At 43.1% G+C, this 23979-nt stretch overlaps 2 protein-coding genes across 5 annotated transcripts in view; one reads left to right on the top strand and one right to left on the bottom strand.

The window, feature by feature from the left end:
* The window catches only part of FOXJ2 (forkhead box J2), a 30933-nt gene extending 12886 nt beyond the window's left edge, over positions 1–18047 (top strand). For 3 of the 4 annotated variants that reach the window (XM_082279175.1, XM_082279174.1, XM_082279173.1), the window contains 10 exons: positions 6663–7015; positions 7532–7606; positions 9491–9559; positions 9908–10048; positions 10497–10695; positions 12538–12864; positions 13265–13366; positions 13833–14033; positions 14772–14870; positions 15451–18047. In XM_082279175.1, coding sequence (XP_082135301.1) covers positions 6683–7015; positions 7532–7606; positions 9491–9559; positions 9908–10048; positions 10497–10695; positions 12538–12864; positions 13265–13366; positions 13833–14033; positions 14772–14870; positions 15451–15539 — 1635 coding nt within the window. In that variant the 5' untranslated portion in view covers positions 6663–6682 and the 3' untranslated portion in view covers positions 15540–18047. The remainder of the gene's footprint in view (positions 1–6662; positions 7016–7531; positions 7607–9490; positions 9560–9907; positions 10049–10496; positions 10696–12537; positions 12865–13264; positions 13367–13832; positions 14034–14771; positions 14871–15450) is intronic. The other variant, XM_082279176.1, reaches the window with a different exon arrangement.
* Positions 18048–19473: 1426 nt separating this feature from the next.
* C3AR1 (complement C3a receptor 1) lies at positions 19474–22474 on the bottom strand (the record flags this gene model as incomplete). The annotated part of the gene is made up of 2 exons (XM_082278491.1): positions 22410–22474; positions 19474–20587 (listed from the first exon to the last, which is right to left on the bottom strand). The coding sequence occupies exon 2, from the start codon at positions 20578–20580 to the stop codon at positions 19474–19476; it is 1107 nt and encodes a 368-aa protein (XP_082134617.1). The 5' UTR covers positions 20581–20587; positions 22410–22474.
* Positions 22475–23979: the final 1505 nt, after the last annotated feature.

Raw genomic sequence — 23979 nt, 5'->3', positions numbered from 1 at the left:
TACTTCCAACGGTGAAATATTGCATAGTGGTACTGAGGGTGGAGGGGTGCTGCAGAGATGCTTCTGCTGTGGTGATGTATTTTCATTGCACTTCTTCAAAGTGCTTGGTTTACTTTTTACTTCAAATCTGTTATTGGGAGGGTTGTCATGGGACATTTGGCTTATTATTAGAATAAATCTTTTCTAGTAGTCTTATTACAAAGGAAATAATTTCCAGCTCAAAAGTATTTTATGTATACCAGTATTCTCGGTATCATTTACTGTTTCTTTTGACAGGTGTTACATATTCCCCACTTTACCTTACACAGCATCATAAATAAACAAACTGGTCCTAACTTCGAACACATTTTCAGACTGTCTAAGGGGTGTCTGCAGTGTTTGCATAGTATTTCTCAATGCTTTTTTTTTCCCTATATGTTTATATAGCAGACAACAAAAACATTTGATTCGTTGGTCTTATTAAAATCTGGCAAAGCACTAGCTATGCTCAATCCTAGCCTGTTATGCCCACAAAGATACTGCCTCCCTTGACATGAGCATATTTCAGACTTTGGCTATAATGCCATCTGTTGATAAGTTTAAATAAGCAGGTCAGGTTTTGTAAACTATACCATTTGTCAGTTTCATACAAAGCTAGGACGTAATTGCCTTTGGAATTGAATCCTGATGCACTTCCAACATGAGGGTTTGGGTGACTTTATAGTTCTCACAAGACTTCATGCTTCATTAGTACCAAAAATGCCTGCACAGTCAATGTCGTTCATTTACTAAATTCAAAATACAAAATTATAGCCTGCTTGTGCACATTTCACAAAATGGAGGGAATCGAAAGGTCCTATGTTAAAATGTCCTATCACGATATTTATTTAATCTGTAATAACAGTGAAAACAAATTTGTTATCTTTTTGTGTTTCTTTGAGACTTAATATGAACCTCATTTTGTTTCGATTTCTGTTTATTAAAGGACAATCGTATCTGTATGTCAGTTTAATTATAGCAAAACAATCAGTCCAGTGATTTATATTAAGCTATACGTGGCCTAAAAGTTTTTATCTTCATCTAACTGGTAATTTTCAGTACCATCTCAGCGTTTCGTGCAACTTTGAGCAAATTTTCCATTCAGGATACAGTAGTCACAGTACCACCTGTGTTCTTTTACACAAAACAGCACTGAGCATTCAAAGCCATTCTGTCCCGCACACGAAGTCGTTCTGAGCAGGGCTGTAGAGTCAGACCCTGACACGTGGACAGGTGCACGCTGTGACGGTTCATGCTCTTGTAGGCAACACCATGCCGTGTGCTCTTAGGTGACAGTAGCTTCCTTTGGTTGGATCCCTTTTCCCTCTGTGGCTCATGACTAGTGAGAACCATGTGCCCCCTGTTACCACATCTGCAAGCCTACAGTTAATCAGGAAAACATTTTTTGGCTTGTTCTGCTGCTCCCCAAAAAGGGAAGCATGGTTCTAGGGTATGAGAATTTTTCTTGCCTTCTTGCCCCAGGGATGGGTTTTCCTCCTTTCATATGGCACTGCAGACAGAAGAGTGTTGTCAGACTGTAATGCCTTTATTTTGTCACTAACATGACACCTATCATTCCTTCCAGGTTAAGTTTTGTTTTATGAACAATACCCAGCAGCCTCTTTTACTTCTGCATTTGATTCCAGAAATATAAACATTTCCTGGAGGCTTCTCACAAGCGGTTACCAAAATGATGGATAGCAATTTCAGACTGGGCAGATAATCAGTATCCACTTTTCTTATTTCTCACATGAAACAAGTATTTCTGTGAGAATGTTTGCTTAGAGAAGATCAGATTTTTCAGTGTTTTATTCCTGCCATCTTAGTTCACACCACCTTCTTTTTGAGGGAAAGCACATATCTTAAAATGGCAAATTTCTCTTCCTTCTAGACTCAGCAAAATGGATTATTTTCCCCTTTTTGTATTGGATGAGGACAGAGGATTTTTTGTGTAATTTATACAAATACATCAGAACTGCCTTTTTTTCACCAAAGTAGAGGCTCTCCATTTCTTCATGCATGTGGTATTCTTGTTTTACTTTTCCTCCTTACTTTGTGGCACTGTTTCAGAAAGGTTACAGTCGAATAGTCCGTTTTTGCCAGTTTTTTTATTTGCTAAATACCTTAGAGTCTAGAGGTATCTCTGAGTATATTAGATGAATATTGTTAGATCACTGGATCTGTGTTTCATGCACCTAAATAAAAGTTGTTGTATAGTCATAGGTGTTCTACAGCAGTGTCTGTCGTTCCTTGGTAGTCTGTTGCGCATTTCTTCTCTCAAAGTTCATGTTGAGAAACTTGAGTCTCCTTTAAATCTTTTGCCATAGTGTTTCATTGGATCAGAATAGCAGCAAATAAGGCAACAGTGAAAGTAAACACAGGGGAGTGTAAATGCAGAGATTTATTCTAGAACAGGCATCTTCTGTAGGCAGTGCACAGCATGGTGCCATTCATTGTATGGCTCCCTGCTTCAGTCCTAACTGATTCTGCCTGACCAGCCTTTGAGTCCAGCTTTAGAGAATGTTTCAGGCTGTTAATGCTTATTAACTGCATTCAATGTGACCCTTAGAGTGTTGTTCCCCACATTCCATATGTTTTTCTGTCCTGATATGCAAGTACCAGTGATCCTGGATAAGATCTGGCTGGCTTAAGGTGAGCATTTGCAAAGTAGCAAAGTACAGGTTTCTCAGTGCTGCTAAGGGATGGTGCTTATTGTCGCACAGACAGAAGCCTGGCTTACCTTTGCAGCAGGAGCTTCCATTTGCTAGTTGCAAAGATTCAAAGTAAGGCACTAGTTTTCCTGGAGAGCTGTAGGGAAGTATTACTAGTCCCAAGCAAATTAGTGGCTATTAAAAGGTATTCAGTGCAAGGATTTTCTTTAATACATCATTCTTACAAATTGGACAGATTCTTGTCTGTTTAACTGTAGTTTGGGATCAGTGCTTGGCTGGACTCTTTGCATCTCTCTGACCTGTCTGACTTGGGATTGTACTGTAACTATTTAGTGCTTGTGAAATGAAGACTCTGCAGTCACCTTCCAGCTGTTGATGGTGGTTATGACCTTGGCTACCCTACCCTTGCTTTTCAAATTCAGCCAAGTACATAAACAGATAGCATTTACCTTGTGGGAGATTATGAAGTCTGGTCTTTGACTTTCTTTTTACTTCTTTGAAATTAATTCTGACTTGCTAATGTGGTAGGATTTTTTGAAGCACCCTTGATTTCAGTTCAGTGTGTTTATTAGTTATTACTAGTTTTTTCTCTGTTTGAGTGGGATCATAAGAGAAGAGTTCAAAAGATTTGCCAGGCAATAAGCTGGGAAAGGAAAGTTGGAAGAATTATCAGCTGCTCTGGTTTGGCTGCAGCCTTGTTTTATCATACTATTAAGTAGTGTCAAGTTGATGCACCGAACACTTGGGTCAGGTGAATGAGATATGCAACATAAATTAACAGTAATATTTACTGCATAGCAAGTATTGTTTTAAATAATTTAGTAGCCAATTACACTGAATTATTGTTGCCCTGAAAGTGTTCTGGAATTGCCACCTTACCTAATGTTTGACTATGCCTGATTATTACAGATCCCATATTGCCAGCAAATCCAGTAACATGATCAAGTGCAAACTTGGAAAAAAAGGTCTTATTCCACTGCTTTGAAATTTCCCACGTGATTGCTATTTGGTCTGAGTCTTCACTTTCTGTCCTAAATTACTGTCTAGCGTATCTGTTCTTAAAAGGCTGCTGAGTTTCACTGAAAAGTGGTTGTTTCAGTACTGGGTGACAAGTGCATATATATATTTATACATACACGGGGGGTTTTTTTAAGATTTTGGGATTTTGTTTTCTTGTTGAAGATTTTTATAAGCCAAGGAATGAAAATATTAAAATTCTTAGTGTGGGTGTAATCTGACCCAATTCTAATTTTGCTTGTCTCCCTGACAAGTGTATTTTATACAAATGCACAAAATCTTGTGTACGGGGATGTTGCATATCAGCCTTACATTTTACTGCATAGCCAATCATCCCAGATGCTCTACTGACATAACCTGGGCAATTCTGAAGCTCTGTGAAAACAACAGTGCTTTCTTCCGTTTCTTGAATTTCTGGTGTTTCAGATTGCTATCTTAACCTGCCATAGGCTTTTATAACCTAATTTTCTTGATTTCTATGCTTGTCTTAAAAAAACAAAAGGGAGGAGGTGGAACAGAGAAATTTGTATTTATTTTACTTGGGAGTTGTATTGTTAATGCAACTGATATTTCATAATGGTTTAACAAGAAGCAGCAATTTGTTTTCTGATTGCACCACAGAAATTAAAATTTATATGAGACACATTTACAAAATGAAGCATTCAACTTATATTTAGTTCATGTTTGTTTTCTTCCAAGTGGGATGCTACTTCTAGTGAGGGCTTTGCCTGTGAAGTTACCATGTAAATGTAGCTGTGTTTTGATTACATGGTGGTCTGTCCATCCCCACTGGATAAAAATAGATTGTTGCTTTTTTCTTGTATTATTCATGAAGGAATAGTCCTACTATTTTTTTTTTAATTTGTGTAAATTTCAAATGTTTGATATTAGATTAAATCAGTCAAAAAGAGTTATTAAATAAAGCACAACTTGAGGGGGCTGGATAATGGAAAGTGTTTAGCAGCTTAGATCATCTAGTTAGCTGTGTAGCATGTAGTCATCCCTATGCTAAGTGATAGTGTGGCAGATGAGTAGATAAGTAAGTTAGTAGCAGTTGGGCTTTTGCTTTCCTCCCCAAGACATAAAAGTGTTTCCACTCACCATAGACACTGTGGTGCTGCAATTCAGAGGTGTCTCCTGTGGCCCTGGCTGTGGAGCCACTGCCTGTGGGGGCTGAGGGATGGATTTTGTTGGGGTATTGTGTAGGTGTTTGAGCCCTAAGAGGTGTGGTGAGCACATGCATGGAAATGAAGGGTTTAGTGCATGTGAACGCGTTGGAGTATGGACTTCAGTGCTTTAGTGCTGTGAGAGCACTGGAGTGCAGAAGTGAAAGGTATAATGCATATGGTTGTGGGGGAAGAACGGGTAGCTTCAGTGTCAAAATGCTGGGTGCATCTGTCTCTGGATCTGTGCATCCACACTGTGTTATTGTCAAATGCCTATTTTTAGAACAAGTATCTAATTGGTATTCATGCAGATGGGTGTCTCCCTGTCTCATCTGATCCACTCATCTGAGTGATGCACTCAGTGGGAGGTGTCTGCTGATGAATCTTTCTTAAGCAGAGTGTGTTCGTGTCAGTCTCTTCTCTCTTACACGTATGCAAGTGTTTAATTTGCTATACATACCTAAGTGTGTTTGTGTGTTTGTCTTGTGTATGCTCCAGCATGCTCAAAGACAGTGCCATCTAATCTTCTGGAAAAACTAATTTCAGAAATGAAAGGTGTAGAACTTGTATCCCTTCAAGACATGATTCTTCTCTTTATGCAAAGAGCAGTGCAAGTCATGGCCTTGGAAACCTAGCTACCTTAGGGAAGGACTTCAAGGGATTGCTCCTAGTTAGAGTAATGCAGCCACTTGTGAGTAGGAATGATGAACTTTCTGCTGCCTTACCTACTGCAACAGACTACATAAAAGTTAATGTGCTAAGTGTACAAGTTCATACAAGTTCATGCTGCTAAATGTTTTCTTCATACAAAATAATTGTTAAGTAGAAATTCCTGTATACAACTGCTAGCCGGGTGTGTTTTATTTTTATGAGGGGAAGTATATAACATTTATGAGATAAAAGATCCTGAGTCTCTTCCTGTAGCAAACTTATGTGACTTCAGACAAGTGAGTTTTTTCTGTGCCTCAGAATTGGAGAAAATTCTTGCCTGTGATACTGTGAATTCAGCAGGATTTAATTCAATGAAATTATATATATATATTTAGGAAAAACTGGTTATGGTAGGCAAAGCTTTAACTATTATGAGCTTAATATAGTCTGTTCCAACTCGACATGGTAGATGTAATTATCTATATATAGTATTATGCATGATCTTGGTGTTTTAAAATGAGATATGTAATCCTAGCTCTAAGGAATAGGATTCATTATAATGTCACCTAATGCAAAAAGAGAGGCTAGACCTCAGAGAGAAATTAATTTCCCCTCAAATTGAGATAGTCCTGACTTTGCAGATGATCTAATTAAATTCTGGTTTGTATATGGCATGAATGAGTATTTCCTTTTAGCTATGATTTTCCTCTTACCTGACACCACAAACCTGCTGGCTTACAGATGATCTTGGCGAAGGGTACCAAGGTTACATGGATTATGTAGTAAAGGAGTGAATGTGATATACCTACTGAAAGGGCTCCACTTCCCCTAAGCAGACCTTGGTTTTTTACCTGGGAACAGTGCTCTGGGTAAGACTGCCCTAGCAATGTTACCATCAGTGTTACAAAGCACTGTCCCAGCTGCTCTCAGTATGGATGATCCTCCCTGAGGCACAGTCCTAGGCCTTTTGGGATGGTTCTGGCTGGCTGTGAATAAGATGCATGAAGTAGGATGATCTTCATACAGGTATTTGTGATAGGGGAAGAAGCTGAAGAAGAATGCAAATGGATGTTTCTGTTCTTATGCTTCACCTTGTTTGTGTCTCAAGAGTTTCCTTTCCTCTCCTTTCTCCTCACAGATATTCCTGCTTCCAGCACCATGGCCTCTGACCTGGAAAGTAGCCTCACTTCCATAGACTGGCTCCCACAGCTTACTTTAAGGGCTACTATTGAAAAATTAGGGGGGTCCTCACAAGCAGGACCTCCAGGGTCTGCCCGAAAGTGTCCCCCAGGCTCACCAACAGATCCCAATGCCACACTGAGTAAGGATGAGGCTGCAGTGCACCAAGATGGGAAGCCACGTTACAGCTATGCCACTTTGATCACATATGCCATCAACTCATCACCTGCCAAGAAGATGACGCTTAGCGAGATCTACCGTTGGATCTGTGACAACTTTCCCTACTACAAAAATGCTGGTATCGGTTGGAAGGTGAGGGCTTGCATCACTGAAGTACCCTTTTTTGCCCAATTATAAGACTTACTTTTTAAATTCTATGCAAAATAGCCACACTGATTAAAATAAGGCTGATGTAAAACTGAGTTGACCAACTGGAGAAAATGCAGAGCCAGAAGTCCCATTTTCTCTGAGTATTTTGTTGAATGTATGTGGTGGTCCATTAAAGAAGGAGTTTGCCCCAAACCCACCAACACCAACCAAGAAAAACAAAAAAAAAGCCCCCACAAAACCCACATCACTACCATCCTCTGCATCACACTGATGCTATTTTCATTGCACCTTCTGTAGGTGTAGAGCTGGTTCAGCCCCATATTGTCATCTTAATCCATCCCTTTCCACAGCTTCTGTTCTGCCCCATTCCAGGAATATGTAGTGAGCTTTGGCTTTTGAGTATGTACCATCCTATTTTCTCTACCTGCTCCTGGGCATACTCAGAAGACTGTATGTTTTTGTTGCAGCACTTACCTGTATCTCTTACTCTCTCATCAGAACTCTATTCGTCATAACCTCTCTCTGAATAAATGTTTTCGAAAGGTGCCTCGACCAAGAGATGATCCTGGGAAGGTAAGAAATCTGCTCCTGGGCAAGCAATTTAAAACTGCAGGGAATAAGCTGGGGTCGCCCTTTCTAACTCATGGTTGGAATTTGAAACCTAAAGTGTAGGCAAAAATGGAAGCAGTAGTAAGATTTACTGCAGTCCTTTGGCTACAGAAGCATTTACTTAAAGGGAACCTGTAAAGGAGCTTTAAAGGTTTTAGTAATTATTTTTCTTATCTGTGATCTTCAGTTGACTTTAAAGATACTGGCAGAAGTCAAAAGTGTGATTGAATGTACTTTATTAGTTTTGTTTCTTTTTCTTGATCTTTGTGTGTAAAATGTGAGTGTAGCCCAACCAGTTCTGTTATGAGAGAGCATAGTGGCTGCTGGTGAACAGCAGGACTGTGATGTGACATCATGGATTTCATGGAGGCAAGATCCATGGAAATGAGAGCAGAATTACTACCTGTATAGACTGCAAAATACTTGGTGTTGAAAAAAAAATGTCATCACCACATAGTTTAAATATGTAGAAATAATTTACGAGTAAAACGCAAGAATTTAGGAATCTGTTGGCTTACTGAGGACTGATAAGGCTCTGATAGTATATACAGATTGTAAAGGGGAATTGCTAGCAAAACCAAGACTTGGCATCTTGGCATGCAGATATTATTGTTTAAAAAAATCCACAACCAAACAAGCAAGAGGAGATGGTAGGGTCAAGAAGCTATGTATTTAGACAGAAAGATTGTCTCCTCCCCCTCATCCTAAAGTTAAAAGAAAAGACCATTTGCTCAAGCCTTTTATTTCAGGTTATATTTAAGGGACTGTGTGGTGCTCAGTTGGGATCTATAAATGGAAGTAGTAGATCTCTGAAGATCACTGCTCAAAACTACCATTAATTATGTGGCTTATTCCAGGAAGTCCTAACAGAGTTAAGGGTATATGTTTGCAGGTGTTCATTGGCATGTTGGGCTGTTCTGTGCTTGTTACTTATTCAGATGTTGATTGGAGGGTAAAACAAGCTAAATCACACTCTAGAGTTCTTTTTGTATTTATTCAGAAGACAACACACATAATTACAGACTATTTGATGTTGAAAGAGACCTCTGGAGGTCGACATGTACCTCTATCCTCTCCCAGACAGGAACAATCACATTAGGTTGATGAGATCTGTCAGATTTTGAGTATCTCCAGAGATGGAGATAGCAAAACTGGGCACTTGTTCCAGTGCTGCACCACCATCATTGTGAAGAAAATTTTGTTTATATCTGACTGTACTTTCCCTTGCTGTAACTTGTGTTTTGTTGCCTTTTCTTGTGTGATGCTGTTGTCTTTTATAATACCCTTACACAGTTGAAGACAGTGGTTTGATCTCCTTAGCTTTTTCTTGTCCAAGCTAAACAGACCTCTCCGTACATCATGTGTTTTAGTTCTTAACTGTGGTTTATTTCTTAGCCATCATGGCCCCTCTGTGGATGCTCTAAGGGGAGTCCCACAACCATGGAAAAAGAGCAGTCCTTCTAGCTGTCTCTGCCAAATCCCAGCATTGAGTTGGTTCTCATCAGTTAATAATAAATGCAAGTTGTGAGGAAGCTACTGAACAGAGTGTGCAGGCCCAAAAGAGTTCACTTAGCTTGGATCAAACCATCCTTTTGGTGTCCTGTCTCAGAGTGATGGAAAGTAGAGGATTCTGCCTTCCACCAGTAGCATTGTACCTCATTGTTCTATGCAACCCAGTGCAAGAGAGGAATCTCTTGCCAGTACCCAAGTCTCGGTTGTCTGAGGTTCTAGAGGGTGGTCCTTGTGGTCCTAATGTTTAGTTGGTGCTGCATTCCTTGAGTCAGCAGCCCCCTACTTCAGGAAGCTCTGTGATTTCATCATGCATTCACCACTGGATCTTCTTTCCAGGGCTCTTATTGGACAATAGATACATGTCCAGATATATCTCGCAAGAGGCGGCATCCTCCAGATGATGACGTGAGTGTTTTTCTTTCCACACAGCACGGAGTGGGCTGGGAATTCCCTTCAGCACCAGACCATGATAATGTTTTGGGGTCAGGGTGTATAGATGGAGAGACAAAGGCCAGGACTGAACAAACTAGTGTGTGTGTCCTGCTGATTGCCTGTTGTTGCTGCTATTCAGTAGGAAAGTTAATCTTGTTTAAAGTCCTTTATCCTGACTTTTCAGTGACTAAGGCCCAGTCCTCCTCTTTTTTAAGCCATGAACTTCTACAGCGGGGGAGCTGGCTTCCCATCTGCAGTTTCACTTCTCCATCTGTTTTTGATTTCTGCTCCTTTCCTTTTCTCTTTCTTCCCCATCCACAGATACCACAAGACTCCCCAGAGCAAGAGGCAAGTAAAAGCCCCCGAGGGGCTGTTCCAGTCAGCACAGAAGCCTCTTTGCCACCTGAGGCCACCCCTCAGATGTCGATCCAGAGCACCACCCCCATTGCCAACTACAGTCAGGTGAGCCGCGGGGAAAAGGATAGAAGTGGGAGGAAAAGGAGAGTGGGAGGAGTGTATGAATGGAAAAGCGAAGTGGTGAGGAGAGGGAATTGTGAAAATTGTGATATGGAGGCAAAAATAAAAAGAAGGGAAGGAGCTGAAATTGCAGAGATAGAAAATAAGGAGGAAGTGAATTTTAGCAAAGGGTTGGATGGGGATAAAGGATAAAGGCATAATGGTATTAGATAGCTGAAGAAAAGGCTGGAGCCACTGTGCTGCAGAGGAACAGTTGTGGTTGGTGTTCTCCAAGGAAAATGGCAATTCCAAAAAAAATTTGGGAAGATTTGTTGGAAGATGAGCAAAGTGATGCAGGATATCAGTGCATGTTCTATGCATATCTGGTCTCTGATCTCTGTCTCAAGCTGCAAAACCTAGTACAGGCTAAAGGCCATATTCCTCCCTCCCTTAGCAGGGTGCAGGGCCTGTGGATGTTGCCTCTACTGTAGCCGGGGGGCAGGGCCGTGAAGGGGCCGATGTGCCGCCCCCGCTGTACAGTGCCAACCATGATTTCAAGTTCTCCTACTCTGAGATCAACTTCCAGGATCTTAGCTGGTCCTTCCGAAATCTCTACAAATCCATGCTGGAGAAATCATCTTCCTCTCAGCACGGTGAGTAACTATATGCGTCATGTGGGGTGGGCAGGTATCTGCCCACACAGTCTTGTCCATTTGGCATCTCTCAGATCTTTCCTCATTCAGGAGCCTGTGCAAACAGACTTTCCTTCTTTGGCATGCTGTAATTACTTCTGCCAGAAGCTGATAAGAAATCTGCACGTCCTTTATGCATTGCTCCCCCTAGTTCTCTCAGAATAAAAAAGCACAATGATTTAAAAATGCCTTGTGTTGATACAAATGCAAATACTAAAATGGCAGAAACTGAGAAAAATGAAGTCCTGAAGAAAAGCATGTCAGAAATATTCACAGTCTGTCAGGCTAGAAACCATAAGAGGGAGGGGATTGTTGCATCTGGAGTTTCTCAAAAGGAGAGTGGAAAATCATCATTGCTCAGATCTGTTAAAACTAGGATTGTACAAGGCCTTGGAGAATTAAGCTTTGTGGATTGAGAGCAGGGAAGAGAGAGCCTCCAGCTCCATTCGTATCTTGCATTTCTGGGATTGAGTAAGCAGCCAGAAGAGGGCAGAATCACTGCAGGGATGAAATGTCCACGGAAAATATTTCAGAAAAACTTACAGCTCTTTCTGCCTTAAAACACTCTTGTAAATATTAATCTGGTGTAAAAAAGGAGCGTGTTATTACATGAGCTTCTCACATGTGCTATCAGCCATCACACAGTGCAAGCAAAGTTTGCTACTCTAGAAGGGGCCTCCTGAACTTGAAGCTTCAGTGAAATAAAAATGTATATACCTTTACTGCTTTCATCATGCTGGCACTCCGAGTGGGAGCCCGTTGTGTGAGGTGTTGCAGTATGAGTGAGCAAGTTAGAAAAATGTAGAGAAGAACCTTGATTTGATGTGTTCCTCTGATTTTACAAACTTAGCAGTTGTCTGCTGTTTTTTTCCTTCCAAATCTTAGGCTGCAAGGCAGTGTAGGAAAACTTGCAGGTTTTGAAAAAATTTCGTAGGCAACTTTTGAGTCAGGATGGCAGTATTCATCCTTTCGCCCCATGACAGTAGTAGGATACTCTAAGGGTTGATGAAAATGTGAGATTTGCTTGCAGATGGGCAAGTAAGGGTACTCAAAGTAAGAAGTGAGTAGCTCAGGTTAATGGCATGTAGTGCCCCTGACTGGTTTTCCACAGAGGTTCCCCACTGTATGGGGAGAATGAACAGAGGAAGCAGCCATAAGAGATATGCTGAGCTCCTGGTGTTGGGGAAGTATGGAAAATAGTAGGGGTTGCCTGAAATACAGGAGGATGGAAGTGACACACCCAGTGAGTCAGGAGGAATGAAAGTAATAAAGGAGCCCTGATGTGTACAGTGTGCTCTTTGTACAAAAGCAGAATCTTTTATGACCTCTTATGATCAGTGTGAGAAAAATTGTGAAGATTCCTGACCAAGCTGCTTGTAAGAAGGGAACTCCAGGGAGCCTTTGGAAACAGCAAGTCAGATTAAGTACTAAGTTACCCATTTTCTAAATGTTCTGCTGTTTAAGTTTGCTTAATGGTCATTCATAGGAAAACAACACGTGCTTGGCATTTCAGGAGAGGCTGGATTACTTTGTAAGTCTAGGAAAAAATCCAGGGAGGAACTTAAGTGCCTAACGCTGTACTAAAATCCTTCTGGGTCTTTGTCGTTGAGCTTTTTGTTTTGAACAGTCTGGAGCACAGCAAGGGCCTAACTGCACAGGTGATGGTTGTTAGCAGCCTGTAGAGGGCACTCCAAAAGCTTCATAAATAGCGGGATGAGCAGTGTGAAATTAGAGCTGGCTCATGTAAGCAGAGGTCTGATCCAGGCTGTCTTAAAGCTCCCTCCTCTTTCATTTACTCGGCAGGTTTCTCTTCTCTCCTTGGTGACATGCAGCCCTCCAACCACAATTACTATATGTACCAGCAGCAGCAGCAGCAAGGCCCCTCCTCAGTGGGTGCTGCTCCCCCACTCCACACTCCAACCCCAGAGGGCTGCCCATCCCAAGGAGGAAAGCAGCAGGGTGGTGAAGGTTATGGCCCTCCACCAGTGATGTCCATGCACCCGCCCCCAATGCAGCATGGAGGTTACCACCAGCATCAACAGCATCACCCGCACTCCCACCCACAGCAGCAGCCACACCAGCACCAGCAGCAGCAGCAGTCACAGGCCTCAATCAACAATGCTGGCTTTGGTGAGTCAGGGTGCTGGAAAGCACTGGTGGTGGAAAGAGAGCATTAAGGAGCTCCCAGACAGAAATTCCACAAGTGAGCTTTCCCTAAGTAGTACCTACTTGTGTGTAGAAAGTGGGGGAAAACTGGATATGGTTGAAATCTGAGAAGGAAATTGCTTCCTTACTGGAGAATGGAGGATAGATATATCCACCCTGGGTTTGGCATTCTGTTAAGGGATGCAGCATAAAGTTAGGGCTTTAGTGAAAAAGGAGATACCATCCCTGGTTTTCCAAGGGAGAAAGGATTTCTAGCTGTTGTAGCATCAGGCTCTTTGGTGAAGAGGGGCCAATCTTTTTATATTAAGGGGTGGAGGGAAAGGGTGATCTGTATTGTATTAATCTTGTCCCTGTTTCATTCCAGCGTTTCCCCCTGATTGGTGCTCCAACATTGATTCCCTGAAGGAAAGCTTCAAGATGGTAAACCGGCTGAACTGGTCTAGCATTGAGCACTCCCAATTCTCAGGTCAGTGTTGGCCTAGTGACTAGGGCTAGTGACTCAATGACTAGGGCTGGAGTCTAGAACATGCGAGCGCTGTGCAGGGATCTTTTTTTCAATGTAACTGTGGCAAGCGCCTGCATTTCTCAGTGATTCACCTCATTTTTAAAAAGAGGTGTCCTACTTCATGGGTTCTGTTAAAGATCCTGAAACACTTGAATGAACACTGCAGGATTTGGGACAGGGAGAATTAATCATGAAAGTATGTCAGAAAGCTAACTGAGATTTTTCCTTCCAACTCTTTCTTGCCTTACCTGAGTCATTGTGACAGTATCCTAGATGTGGAGCTCTCCAGGAGTCTGGTGACAGATTTGAAACGATAAAGTTTGGTTTGTGAGGAGGAGGTAGGATTTAGGGGCAGGAGACAGAAACTCTTAGCAGGGAAGATCACAGTGTGACTACTTTCGTTGACACTGTCCTTTGTCCCCTGCAGAGCTCATGGAGAGTTTGCGCCAGGCTGAGCGGAAGAACTGGACGCTGGATCAACACCATATTGCCAACCTCTGTGACTCCCTTAATCACTTCCTTACCCAGACTGGTCAGCTCCCTCATCTGGTTGGCCCACAGCAGCCCCCTCGAATCTCTGATTCTTGTGCCCTGAACAGTGGCAAACAGGAGCAATCCATGAACCAAGGTAATTAGGGGAGACTAAAATGACGTGTAAATGAGGGCCCAGTTCTGTGAGTATCCTAAACTACCTGCAGCCTTACCAGGCAATGCAGCACAGAGCAAATCAGAGCTAGGCTGACAGAGATGTTCATAGCAACTCAGCTTCCTCTGGCTTTAAAGAACTGGGATGTCCTATACCTGTGGCCTGGACAGACTGCTGTTACGTGATGCATGCTACTGACAGGCAACCTCCAGGCAGGAATATATTTAAAAGGCAAACCTGGAAGAGGAGAAGGGGATGGTGCTTTTTTAGGTGACCCACAGAGAGGAATGGCAAGGTAGAGAGATTGCTATTCCAGATGGCAGGAACAGTAAAGGAGAAAGTTCTTGCACCCTTGGAGAAATACTGTACAAGGAGTAGAAGATGCATTCTGAGGAGGGGATATGATGGTCTTGATAGAACTGTAATGGTGTGTGTCATCTAGTGCTGAACTAAATGGATGATACTGAGCCACCTTGCGGTGTTTCTGGATGAAAATTTTCTTCTTTTACAAAAATAGAGAAACTCCTGCTGGTTTCAAGAACAAGATCCCTGACCAAGCTATAGCTTGCAGTTAGGACCCAACAGCTGAACATCTCCTCAGTATCCTGTGGGTCTGAGTGAGTTGCTCTGTGGCTGAGCTGCTACCCAGTCAGGGCCAAGGCTTCTGACCTGAACATTAACAGCTGTTTTTTCGTTTTCTTAATTCATTTCCTTTCACAGTGAACTCCTATGGTCAGCCCCAGCCTCCCCATCTCTTCTCCGGGCCATCTCCTATGTACCAGATTTCCACCCAGGACTCTCCAGGATATAATCGCCCAGGTAAGGGGTGACATTAAGGCCTATTACACCAATCAATATTAAAGAACTCGTTCCAAACCCCTTTGTGCATTTCTCCCAAAGCACTTAGTAATCAAATGGAGCACTGTGGGTAGAGAGGGAGCAGGGACTGCAAGGGACCCTCCATTTAGGGCTCTGTCATAGCTCTGGGAAGGATTAGGATTTCAAAGGCATGATTTCTTTCACTTCGCGTAAAGTCTTCTAGCTTAGCCGCACCCTCAGTTAGTTGTTTGAAGACAACCGTACATGAGAAGCTTCTGTTGATGAAGTTCTTTGTACTCTCTCAGCAGTCAGCTATGAGGTAAGTAAAGGAGGCTGAAACTTAACTTCTGTAGAACCTGCTGTGGAGAATTTCACAGCAGAACACTCCCAGACATTGGTAGATGCTGTCTGACAGAGGGATTGATGCCAGTAGTGTTCTTGTTTGTTAGACAGTTGGAAAGGAGAAGGCCCAGATCATTTCTGGTTTCTTTTGCCCGAGGGCCCACTGTGAAAAAGGATGTAGTTTTTGATTCTAACTGTTCTCTTTCCTTTTTCTTCTTTTTTCTTGTCTTTGGCTCAGCTCATCATCTGGTCCCTCGGCCTCCAGGGCCTCCTCCAGGCGCCAATGAGGAAATCCCCGATGATTTTGACTGGGACTTGATCACCTAGCGAGTTACAGACTTGATAGCCCGTCCTTTATGAAGGACGTGGGAGGGGAGGGGGACATGGGGTCAATGGTGTCAGCACCGCCCTCCCCAGCCTCCCTGCCTTGCCTGTATATAGATATATATTCTCTATCTCCGCCAGAGAAGCCACCGCAAGATGCTGCCGAAGATAATCCTTCCTTGCGTCCTGTTTTATCTTCTTTTCTTCTTTTGTTTATTATTATTATTGTTATTATTATTATTACCAATAATTGAGCACAGCCCTCCCCCTCCTCCGGTGGCCTCGGACGCATCGGATCGGCTCTTTCGTGTTGCGCAGTGCCCTGTGGAGGGCGGGAAGATGGGTCCTTGGTGCCATGAAAAGACCTTGGAAGGCTGAATCCTCGAGTGCATCTTTCTCTGCCTCCATCATTTTGCGTTTAACAATCCCTCTTTCCCTTCAAGGTGGCCGGTGAATCTGTTGTATTGGCTACTGGAGTGAGAGAGCCTAGTGGACCCTGGGAGCCTGTAGTTATGTTGTTTCGTAAATGTTGTAAAGGTCAGGGGGCTGAAGGGACACTGGAGGGGTGATCTTAGCTCTGTGAACTTCGTCACACCAGCGGGAACAGCAAGAAAAGAAGTGGTGTTCCCAAGTACAAGAGAGGGTGATCCCTGAGGTAGGGAGAGCTGAGCTGGGAGGGCAGACCTGAGTTTGGAGAAAGGAGAATGTAGCAGAGATGGTATTTCAGCAGAGAAGTTGGGTTTCAGAATGTGGTGCCATCTGTGAAGACTGAGAGAGATTTTGAGGGAATCCTGACCCATTTCCTACACTGCCTTTTGCAGTCTCTAGGTGAAGCCTACATACCCATCAGGTGAAAGAAGCAGTGAGGGGTGTCACATGTGATTCAGCAAGTTCTATTCCCCAGAGCTTTTCATTTCACCCCACACCCCTTCAACCCCTTTTTCAAAATATGTAGTGAGGCTCTTCCTTTCATATGCAAATTTGGAAGTTTTCTCCCATCAGTATATGTCCGGTTGTTATTTGGCCGTCCGCCCCTCATATTTCTTTGGAGGCTGTCCTTGCCTGTGGTTGAGAGTGCCAGCAGCAGGAGTCTGGCCGTGTAGGCACGCATCCTCCGTCAGCGGTTCCCACTTGGTGAATGGGCTCATGGTGGGCAGAGGAAGCTGCTGTGCAGAGTGGGGCTGAACTCGGGGGCTGCTGGTCGAGGGCTGGACCCTCTGGTCAGGGACTGGGCGGCCCTCGCGAGCCAATTTTGTAAGAGGGGCGTAAGGGGAGAGAGGGTGAAGCGGGGCAGGGTTTTGAACTGACCAGCCAAAGAGTGCAGTATAAAAGGGAGGAGGGTGTGTCAGACCCCTTGCAGTTCAGCTGGGGGAGATGATGTAATCTAGTGTAAATCCTGAAGGATAAGCTTTGTCAGCACGTGCAAATCAGGAAAGTGGAAAAGGTGCAGGAGCAGGAGTGAGCATTGAGATGCTTCCTCCCCAAAGTTGTGTCCTGTGTTCCCCTTTTTTTCTGGTATGGCTCTGTTATGTCAAACCTCTTGTTTCCTCTTAATGGTTCTTAGGCCTCCCCCCAGCCCTTATTTCCTGTTTACCAGTGAAGGGAACAAACATGGAAATAGACTATCATGGCTGCTTGACAGACCTGGAGCACAGGAGTAAAGTAATAACCTCTATTCTGACTGCAGGAAGGTGGGGAACTAGCACTGCTTTTAAATTTGCTGTAGGAATAAACCAATTGGAAATTGGATTGTTGTCAGGGAAGTGGACAGAGTCTCATTGCATTGGAAGGGGGGAACAACACTTTTTTTCTTTTTTTTTTTCTTTTTTTTCTTTTTTTTCCCCCTTTTTTTTTGTTTTGTTTTAAGTGTGTGTTTGGGGGGGGGAGTTCATCAGTGAGCATTTCCAAGAGAAATGAGGAATCCCAGACAGCTTCAACGTGGAGTCAGCTGTTACCTCTGCTGCCTCAGGATGGGAATGATACAGCCTGTGTGATAGGTTTCTGTGGAAAGTGGCACCAGAGACAACGAGAGACAACTTCCAGCAGGTGCCCAGTTAGTGTTTTGCAGAGGACATTACTGAGAGCCAGCCCTGTGGAAGTCTGAAAACACCACCGGAAGAAAAACAAACCAAGATGGCTCCTTCTGCGTATCCAAGTGCTCCTCATTTGCATATTTGCCTCATTTGCATATTAAGTTGTGCCTCATTTGCATATGTAAATACATGCCGGTCAGTGTGCAAATTAGCCTCGTTCCTCTGCCCCTGAAATCAATGTGCGTTGTTAGTGCGTGGGAAGACATCGATGGGTGGGCGTGGAGCTCTGCGGGTGCGCTGGCACCGGCCTGCAGGGAGGGCAGGGGGGCCAGCCTGGCCCACAGAGGGGTCTTGCAGGCCCCTCCAGCCCAATGTGGCCCTCAGTGCTTCGTGTCAGGGAGAGAGGGGCGTGGTCTCACGAGTTTATTTTTGTGCATGCTTTCTTAATAAAAAGAAAAAGTGAATGTTTATGGTTTAACTCTTTTGGTGCCCGTATTGATTTTTTTCTTTCAGCGGCGCCTGTCATGATGGCTCGGTTCCCACCTTAGAATTTGGGTGTGGACATGGCCAAATGGACAGCCCACACCTGGATGTACTTTAGACACACACTTTTTAGGATGTTAAGAGCTGAAGGTTCTCCCAGCTGGCTGTTCTCAGGGCACTGAGATCTAAGAGTCTTTCAATTCGTGCTTACCAGAAAGGCAGAGTGAAAACTCTACCAATGCATAATGTCTGTTTGTCATACTATTTCCTGACCTTTCTCTTGTGAGGAAGGACTGGAAAAAAAAAGCAGATTTTAAACTGCTTCCATAGAGTATGTAGTAAATATATTTCTGCTTTTCAGGAGCAGGGAACATTCAATCTTGGGAACACCCCAAACAACCTGACTGGATGAAACTTTTTCTTTGCTGGAAGGGCATAAGAAGCAGATCTCTCTTGTAAATAGAGCCTGATGTGACTGAGCCACAACATGATCATTCCCCACCTTCTTGGGGTCAAAATCACTTCTCAGTTCCAGGGTTATCACTTCTCAGTTCCAGGGTTTTGCCAAATGGCTGATATTCCAGCAGTCACCTAATCTGGGTCATCAGTGACTGCAGTTGCTCAAATTCTGCTTGTGTGCCATCTCAGAATGCAGTAGGTACATTTGGATAATCTCAAACTACTTCCTAAAAGGAAGATTTGGGACTCTGGTGGTGGAGGGAGTGTGGGGGAAACAGCTAGTGTGCACATGCTAATGAACATAGGTACAGGATGTGTATTGACCAGTTACTACCCTACAGTGATGTATTTGCCAGGACAAAGAAATATACTGGGCGTGTACCAGGGCACAAAAGTCAGTTCAATGCAGCTGACTGGGGCAAGTGCTGTTCTAGTGCATGGCTGTAAGGAAATGTAGCACTACCCTCTAGGGAAATCTTCAGATATTCCCACACCCACCTCAGACACCCTAGTAACGTCACAGGGAAAAGATGTGATGACCTTCTGAGGAGCAGCATCGGAGTTAGTTTTATCTGCACTTAATCAGAGACAGGAGATGTAGAACATAGACATATGCAAATAAAATAACATTCTCATCTCAGTTGAGAGGTCCAACTACATGATTCCCACCACAAATCTGTAGCCAGCCCTGCTTTCTCAAAATACTCTGTGTAGGTTTAAAATACTGTGTCTTCTGCTTCACCAGTCATCCCTCAGATTTTTACTCGGTACTTCCAATTTCCCATCTCTCTAGTGTAGGATAGAGAGGGGGTAATCTGTCATGATCGGAATGATTGCAGTGTCCTGGGTTGGAGCTGCAGATTAGTCAAACATGCTGGAGCAAAATCACCTGCTACGTGGAGAGTGATTGATGTGCAGCGCCATAGCTTGCTCTTTCTACACTGGTGATAGGAAGTCCTGCATTACAAGGTGCTGCTAAGGTTCTTCTCTGCTGAAGTCTGGCTTCTGTGAAGGGTTGAAGATGTGAGTTCCTCACTAAAGGCACCCTCCAAGATTCTTTGCACCGATTGCCGTACCTTTGCCCTGAAGTCCCGTCCCACAAAAACATAAAGTGGGGGGTTGATGCAGCTGTTGGCATATGCAAGTGCTGTAGAGAGGTGATCCCACAGGATCAGTGACTCCATCAGTCCTGTTCCAAGACTAGGTACAATGCAGAGAATCCCAACTATATGGTATGGAGCCCAGCAGATGAAGAATGCAGCTACCACAAACACAATTGTTCGCAGCATCCTGTTGTGTGGCTTGTGAAACTGATTTGCACGTGTTCTGAAAACAATGAGGGCGTAGCAAACTGCCATTATGCCAAAGGGGAGCACAAAGCCAAAGACAACCCTAGTGATGTTTATTATCACATAGGCAAGGGGTACTGAATAATTACCTTCATTGGTATTTCCCCACAAGTCACTATCGTTGTAGGTTGAGTATTCTTCCCCTAACTCATTTAGAGACACATTTACAGGATCATCTATATAATCATCAACTCCGAAATTGTACCGACACTCCGTTTTGCCATCGTAAATGCTTGTCTCACGGTAGTAGAAGACAGGGCAGCAGAAAATGAAGGCCAGGATCCAAATGCCGCCGCATATTAGCAACATAAATTTCACTGTTCGGTGGTTCTGGCACCAGACAGGTTTCATCACCAGGAGGCACCGGTCAATGCTGATGGCCACGAGTAGGAAGACACTAGCAAACATGGTGAAGATTATGACTGATGGAATGACTTTGCAGAGGAACCAGCCATAGGGCCAGTGTTCATGGAGGGCCAGGTGAACAATGGAAAATGGCAAGGACAAGCAGCACATGATGTCAGCCACAGCAAGGTTTAGGAACCAGACAGTGTTCACAGACCTTTTCATTTTCAGACCAGCTACCCAGATCACCAACCCATTGCCTGGGATACCTATGATGAAAACGATGATGAAGATAGCAATGGAGACAATTGATTCTGGTGCATAATATACAGCAGCCTGTTCCTGTGAACTGCTATTGCCCAGGGCTTGAGGCATTCTGCAGCTATAAAACACAAAGCAAATTAGTAGCAATTCACATCCTTCTCCCCAAATTCCTCTCTTAACCTTTACTGAAGCATCCCTGAGTCAGGTGACAGTTCAGAGCTGTCAGGGTACAAAGGCATTGGTCTATACAAGTTTGTTACTAATGAGCCCATTGTACACCTTCATCATTCTTGTGGCTAAGTTATGTAAGGCCACTATTCAAGCAGGGGGCTCTATACACTTATGTTCTCCTCTCTCTGTCACCCCCCTTGATTTCTGTCTGGTTCTTTTTAGTCTGCAAAGTACACCTCTCTATTCACATGGCCATGCTGTCCCCTGGTGTGTTTCCTGATTGACTTCCGTCTTCAGAAAGGCAAATCAGCATTTTTAGTTCCTGTTTCCTTTAAAATGAGCAATTTCTTCTGTCATAACTGGCAAAATATGTTTAAGTTAAGAAAGCAATGCCTGTCTTGCTGAAATAACCCTGCTTCACTTTCTGGGTATTACAAATAGAATAGACAGGACATAAACTCTGTTGGCTAAGGAGTATTTTAGGGAAGTGTCAGTGACCACTTCCTTTTCCTTTGCTTGTGTTCTGAGCTGTCTGCTGGTTCCTTGGAAAGCTTATCTTGATGAGGAGAAAGGCAAGACACTAATGGTTTAAGATTCTATGAAAGACAAGAAATGAACGTTTAAGAAGAACAGATAGATATTTAGTTGTTGAAATAAAAATGAAAACACAGAGTAATGTCCTTGAGCCATTTTAGATATGAGGTGTCTTATTGCAAGACAATGAAGCTGACCTACAGCACACTTAAGTGACATTTTAAAACTATGACCTTACTAGAGGAAAAGTGTTAATTGCTCAATTATTCTTGGACTTAGTAAATTTAGAAAGGAAAAGAAAATCAGCAAAGCCAAGACAGAACTGAGAAAAAGAACCTGATCTTCATCCTTTAGGCATTAAGATAATTGTCTATAAAACTCCTGTTAAGTAAACCCTTGCTGAATTGATGAAGGCAGTTGTGCTGCTGAAAGGTCCCTAAAACTGTTACCAAAATGCAAGGAAACTGAAGAGGGAAGAGTTGAATACAGCCTGCAGAAGCAACTGAGAAGACATCAGTAAGACAACTGACCCTCTTTTAACCTATTAAGTACTATTATGCCAGTACTTAAATACCAGAGACTGTTGTATGCAGGGATAAATATAAATATTATTGAAAAAAAAAAATTCAAATCATCAATCTCATTCTTGCATAACATACAGTCTGAATGTGGAGCAATGTGTAAGTGGTAGAACTCCTTCACTAAGAAGAAAATGAGATAAACAATTGCAACAAACATCGTGATTTATCCATTTTTTGGTAATATCTGCGAAGAGACTTGTAGGTAGGTAAGGGCGACCTGCAAGGAAGGCTATGAAGGAAGTTACTGGAAGGCTTAACTTAAAGCTGGAGGCGTAATTTAAAATTCTCCCAAGTTTCTTCCATTTCCTGTGGTCTTGCTGATCCATGTAGAAGCAACTTTTAGAGGGACAACTGGCGAACAGTGCTGCAAGAGTTGAACCCTGCTGCCTCTCCATATAGCTACAGAAAATGGTATGAAGGGGATAGGGAAACAGGGAATGCTGTAAAGATAGTAACGCAAGTCCTACTCCAAAGTAAACTGAGGGATGAATCAATTAGAAGATACTGCCCACACTAGTTTTTCAAGAGTGCTAGAAGGGCTGGAATGTGGTTTGAAAATGGAAGGGGAAACTGGAGGAGGGAGAGAGGTTTTCAGGAGTGAAGAATAATAAATGGCAAGTAGAAGAGAAAAATTCTCCAGCTTATGATACCTACCTGAGTGAAGCAGTTATTTCAGTGTGTCAGGGAGCAAGTACCATCAGTCCTGCCTCTGGCGCAACTGAAAAAACTCACATGACATTTTAGGAACTGCATTTTCTTTTCCTGCATGCGCATGTGTGTGCCAAGTGTGTTCTTTCACCCTGATAAAATGACTCATTTGAATGTCATTTGAAGATTTAGATATCATCTGCTCATAAAGAGTCAAACCACAGGAAGTTTCTCAAAACTGTCAAAACAAAATAGTGCCCTAAATAAAGCACTAATAGAAAACACAGGAATGATAATCACAGACATATACGTTACTACATTCTGTAAGAAAACTGAATGACATCTTTCCTGCTGGCACAGTGCTGGCCTTTGCTGGAAGAAATTCGTAAGTCCAAACCCTGCCATGTCGCTGTCAAATGTCTGATCTGTTACTGTCTTGTAGCCACTTCTACACCTTACCGGGTCAGCACATTCACCTAGCTAATCCCATTTCTAGGATTCTTATCAATCCAAATCAGCTTCTGTCCCAGCTTGAGACAGTTTACTTCATCAAATACGGAACACTGTACTCCGCAAAACACGACTGGTCGTGACAAAAGGATTTTCATCTGCCTTTTACTTTTCAGGGTATTAAAAGTCTATTTTTAAAAAGGAACTTGACTGACAAAAAGTTAGAAGTGGTTAACTGAAATGCTGATTTGCACAAAATGTGGCAAGACAATAAAAACAGAAGACTTCCAGGGCAAGGCATTTGTAATGCTTAACAAGGGGGTTCCCCCTCACCCCTCACAATTTGGGAAATCAAGACTGCTAGCAGAAATAACAAAGCCCAGACATACAAGAATCGGCCTCAGTATTTTGGTTTTGGTCTGGAAAATGAAACATGACAGAGCAGAGTTCTGTTCCTGAGTGTGTCTGTGAAAGACACAGATGCTGCCTCCAACACAAAACCAGAAAAAGAAAGACAGGCCAGGGCTGAGCTGTACCCACAAAGATAGATAGGCAGCCAGCAGACTGCCAGGAAGATTCCTCTAGCTTCATCTTTTTCTCAGCTGCCATGCTTCTGGGGGGACTCCTCGGGCCCAGACAGGCAGTGCTGATAGGAGGTTACTCCTATGGGCTCCTCTTGGCTGAGGGACACATAGCCTGGTCACCACCATGGGACCTGCCAGTCAAGCCCTAGTTTGCAGGAAGGTCCTTCACCAGTTCTATCCTCCAGGTTAAAACTTCTCTAAGCTTTGATGTCAATTCCAAACCATCACATTGTATTTTACTCTGGCTCTCCCTGTTTCCTTCATGATAAACAGACTGAGTTAGCTGAGAAAGGCTCTAATTCACAGTATCACTGATTAGTTGAAGTTGGAAGACTGTCTGGAGACTGTCTAGCCTGGCCCCACTGTTCAAAACAGGGTTATCTAGAGAAGATTGACCAGGACTGTGTCCAGTTATGTCTGGGTATCTCCACAGAGATAGCACAAATTCTCTGGGGCAATCTGTTCCAATGTTCAACCACCCTCAGTAAAAAAGTGACTTTTTGAGTTCAGATGGAACTTCCCATGTTTCAGAGTGTCCACCT

This window comes from Coloeus monedula (assembly GCF_965178545.1).
Source record: "Coloeus monedula genome assembly, chromosome: 3".
NCBI lineage: Eukaryota > Metazoa > Chordata > Aves > Passeriformes > Corvidae > Coloeus > Coloeus monedula.
The sequence above is the reverse complement of the archived record's forward strand: the minus strand, read 5'-3'. Positions and strand labels throughout refer to the sequence as shown.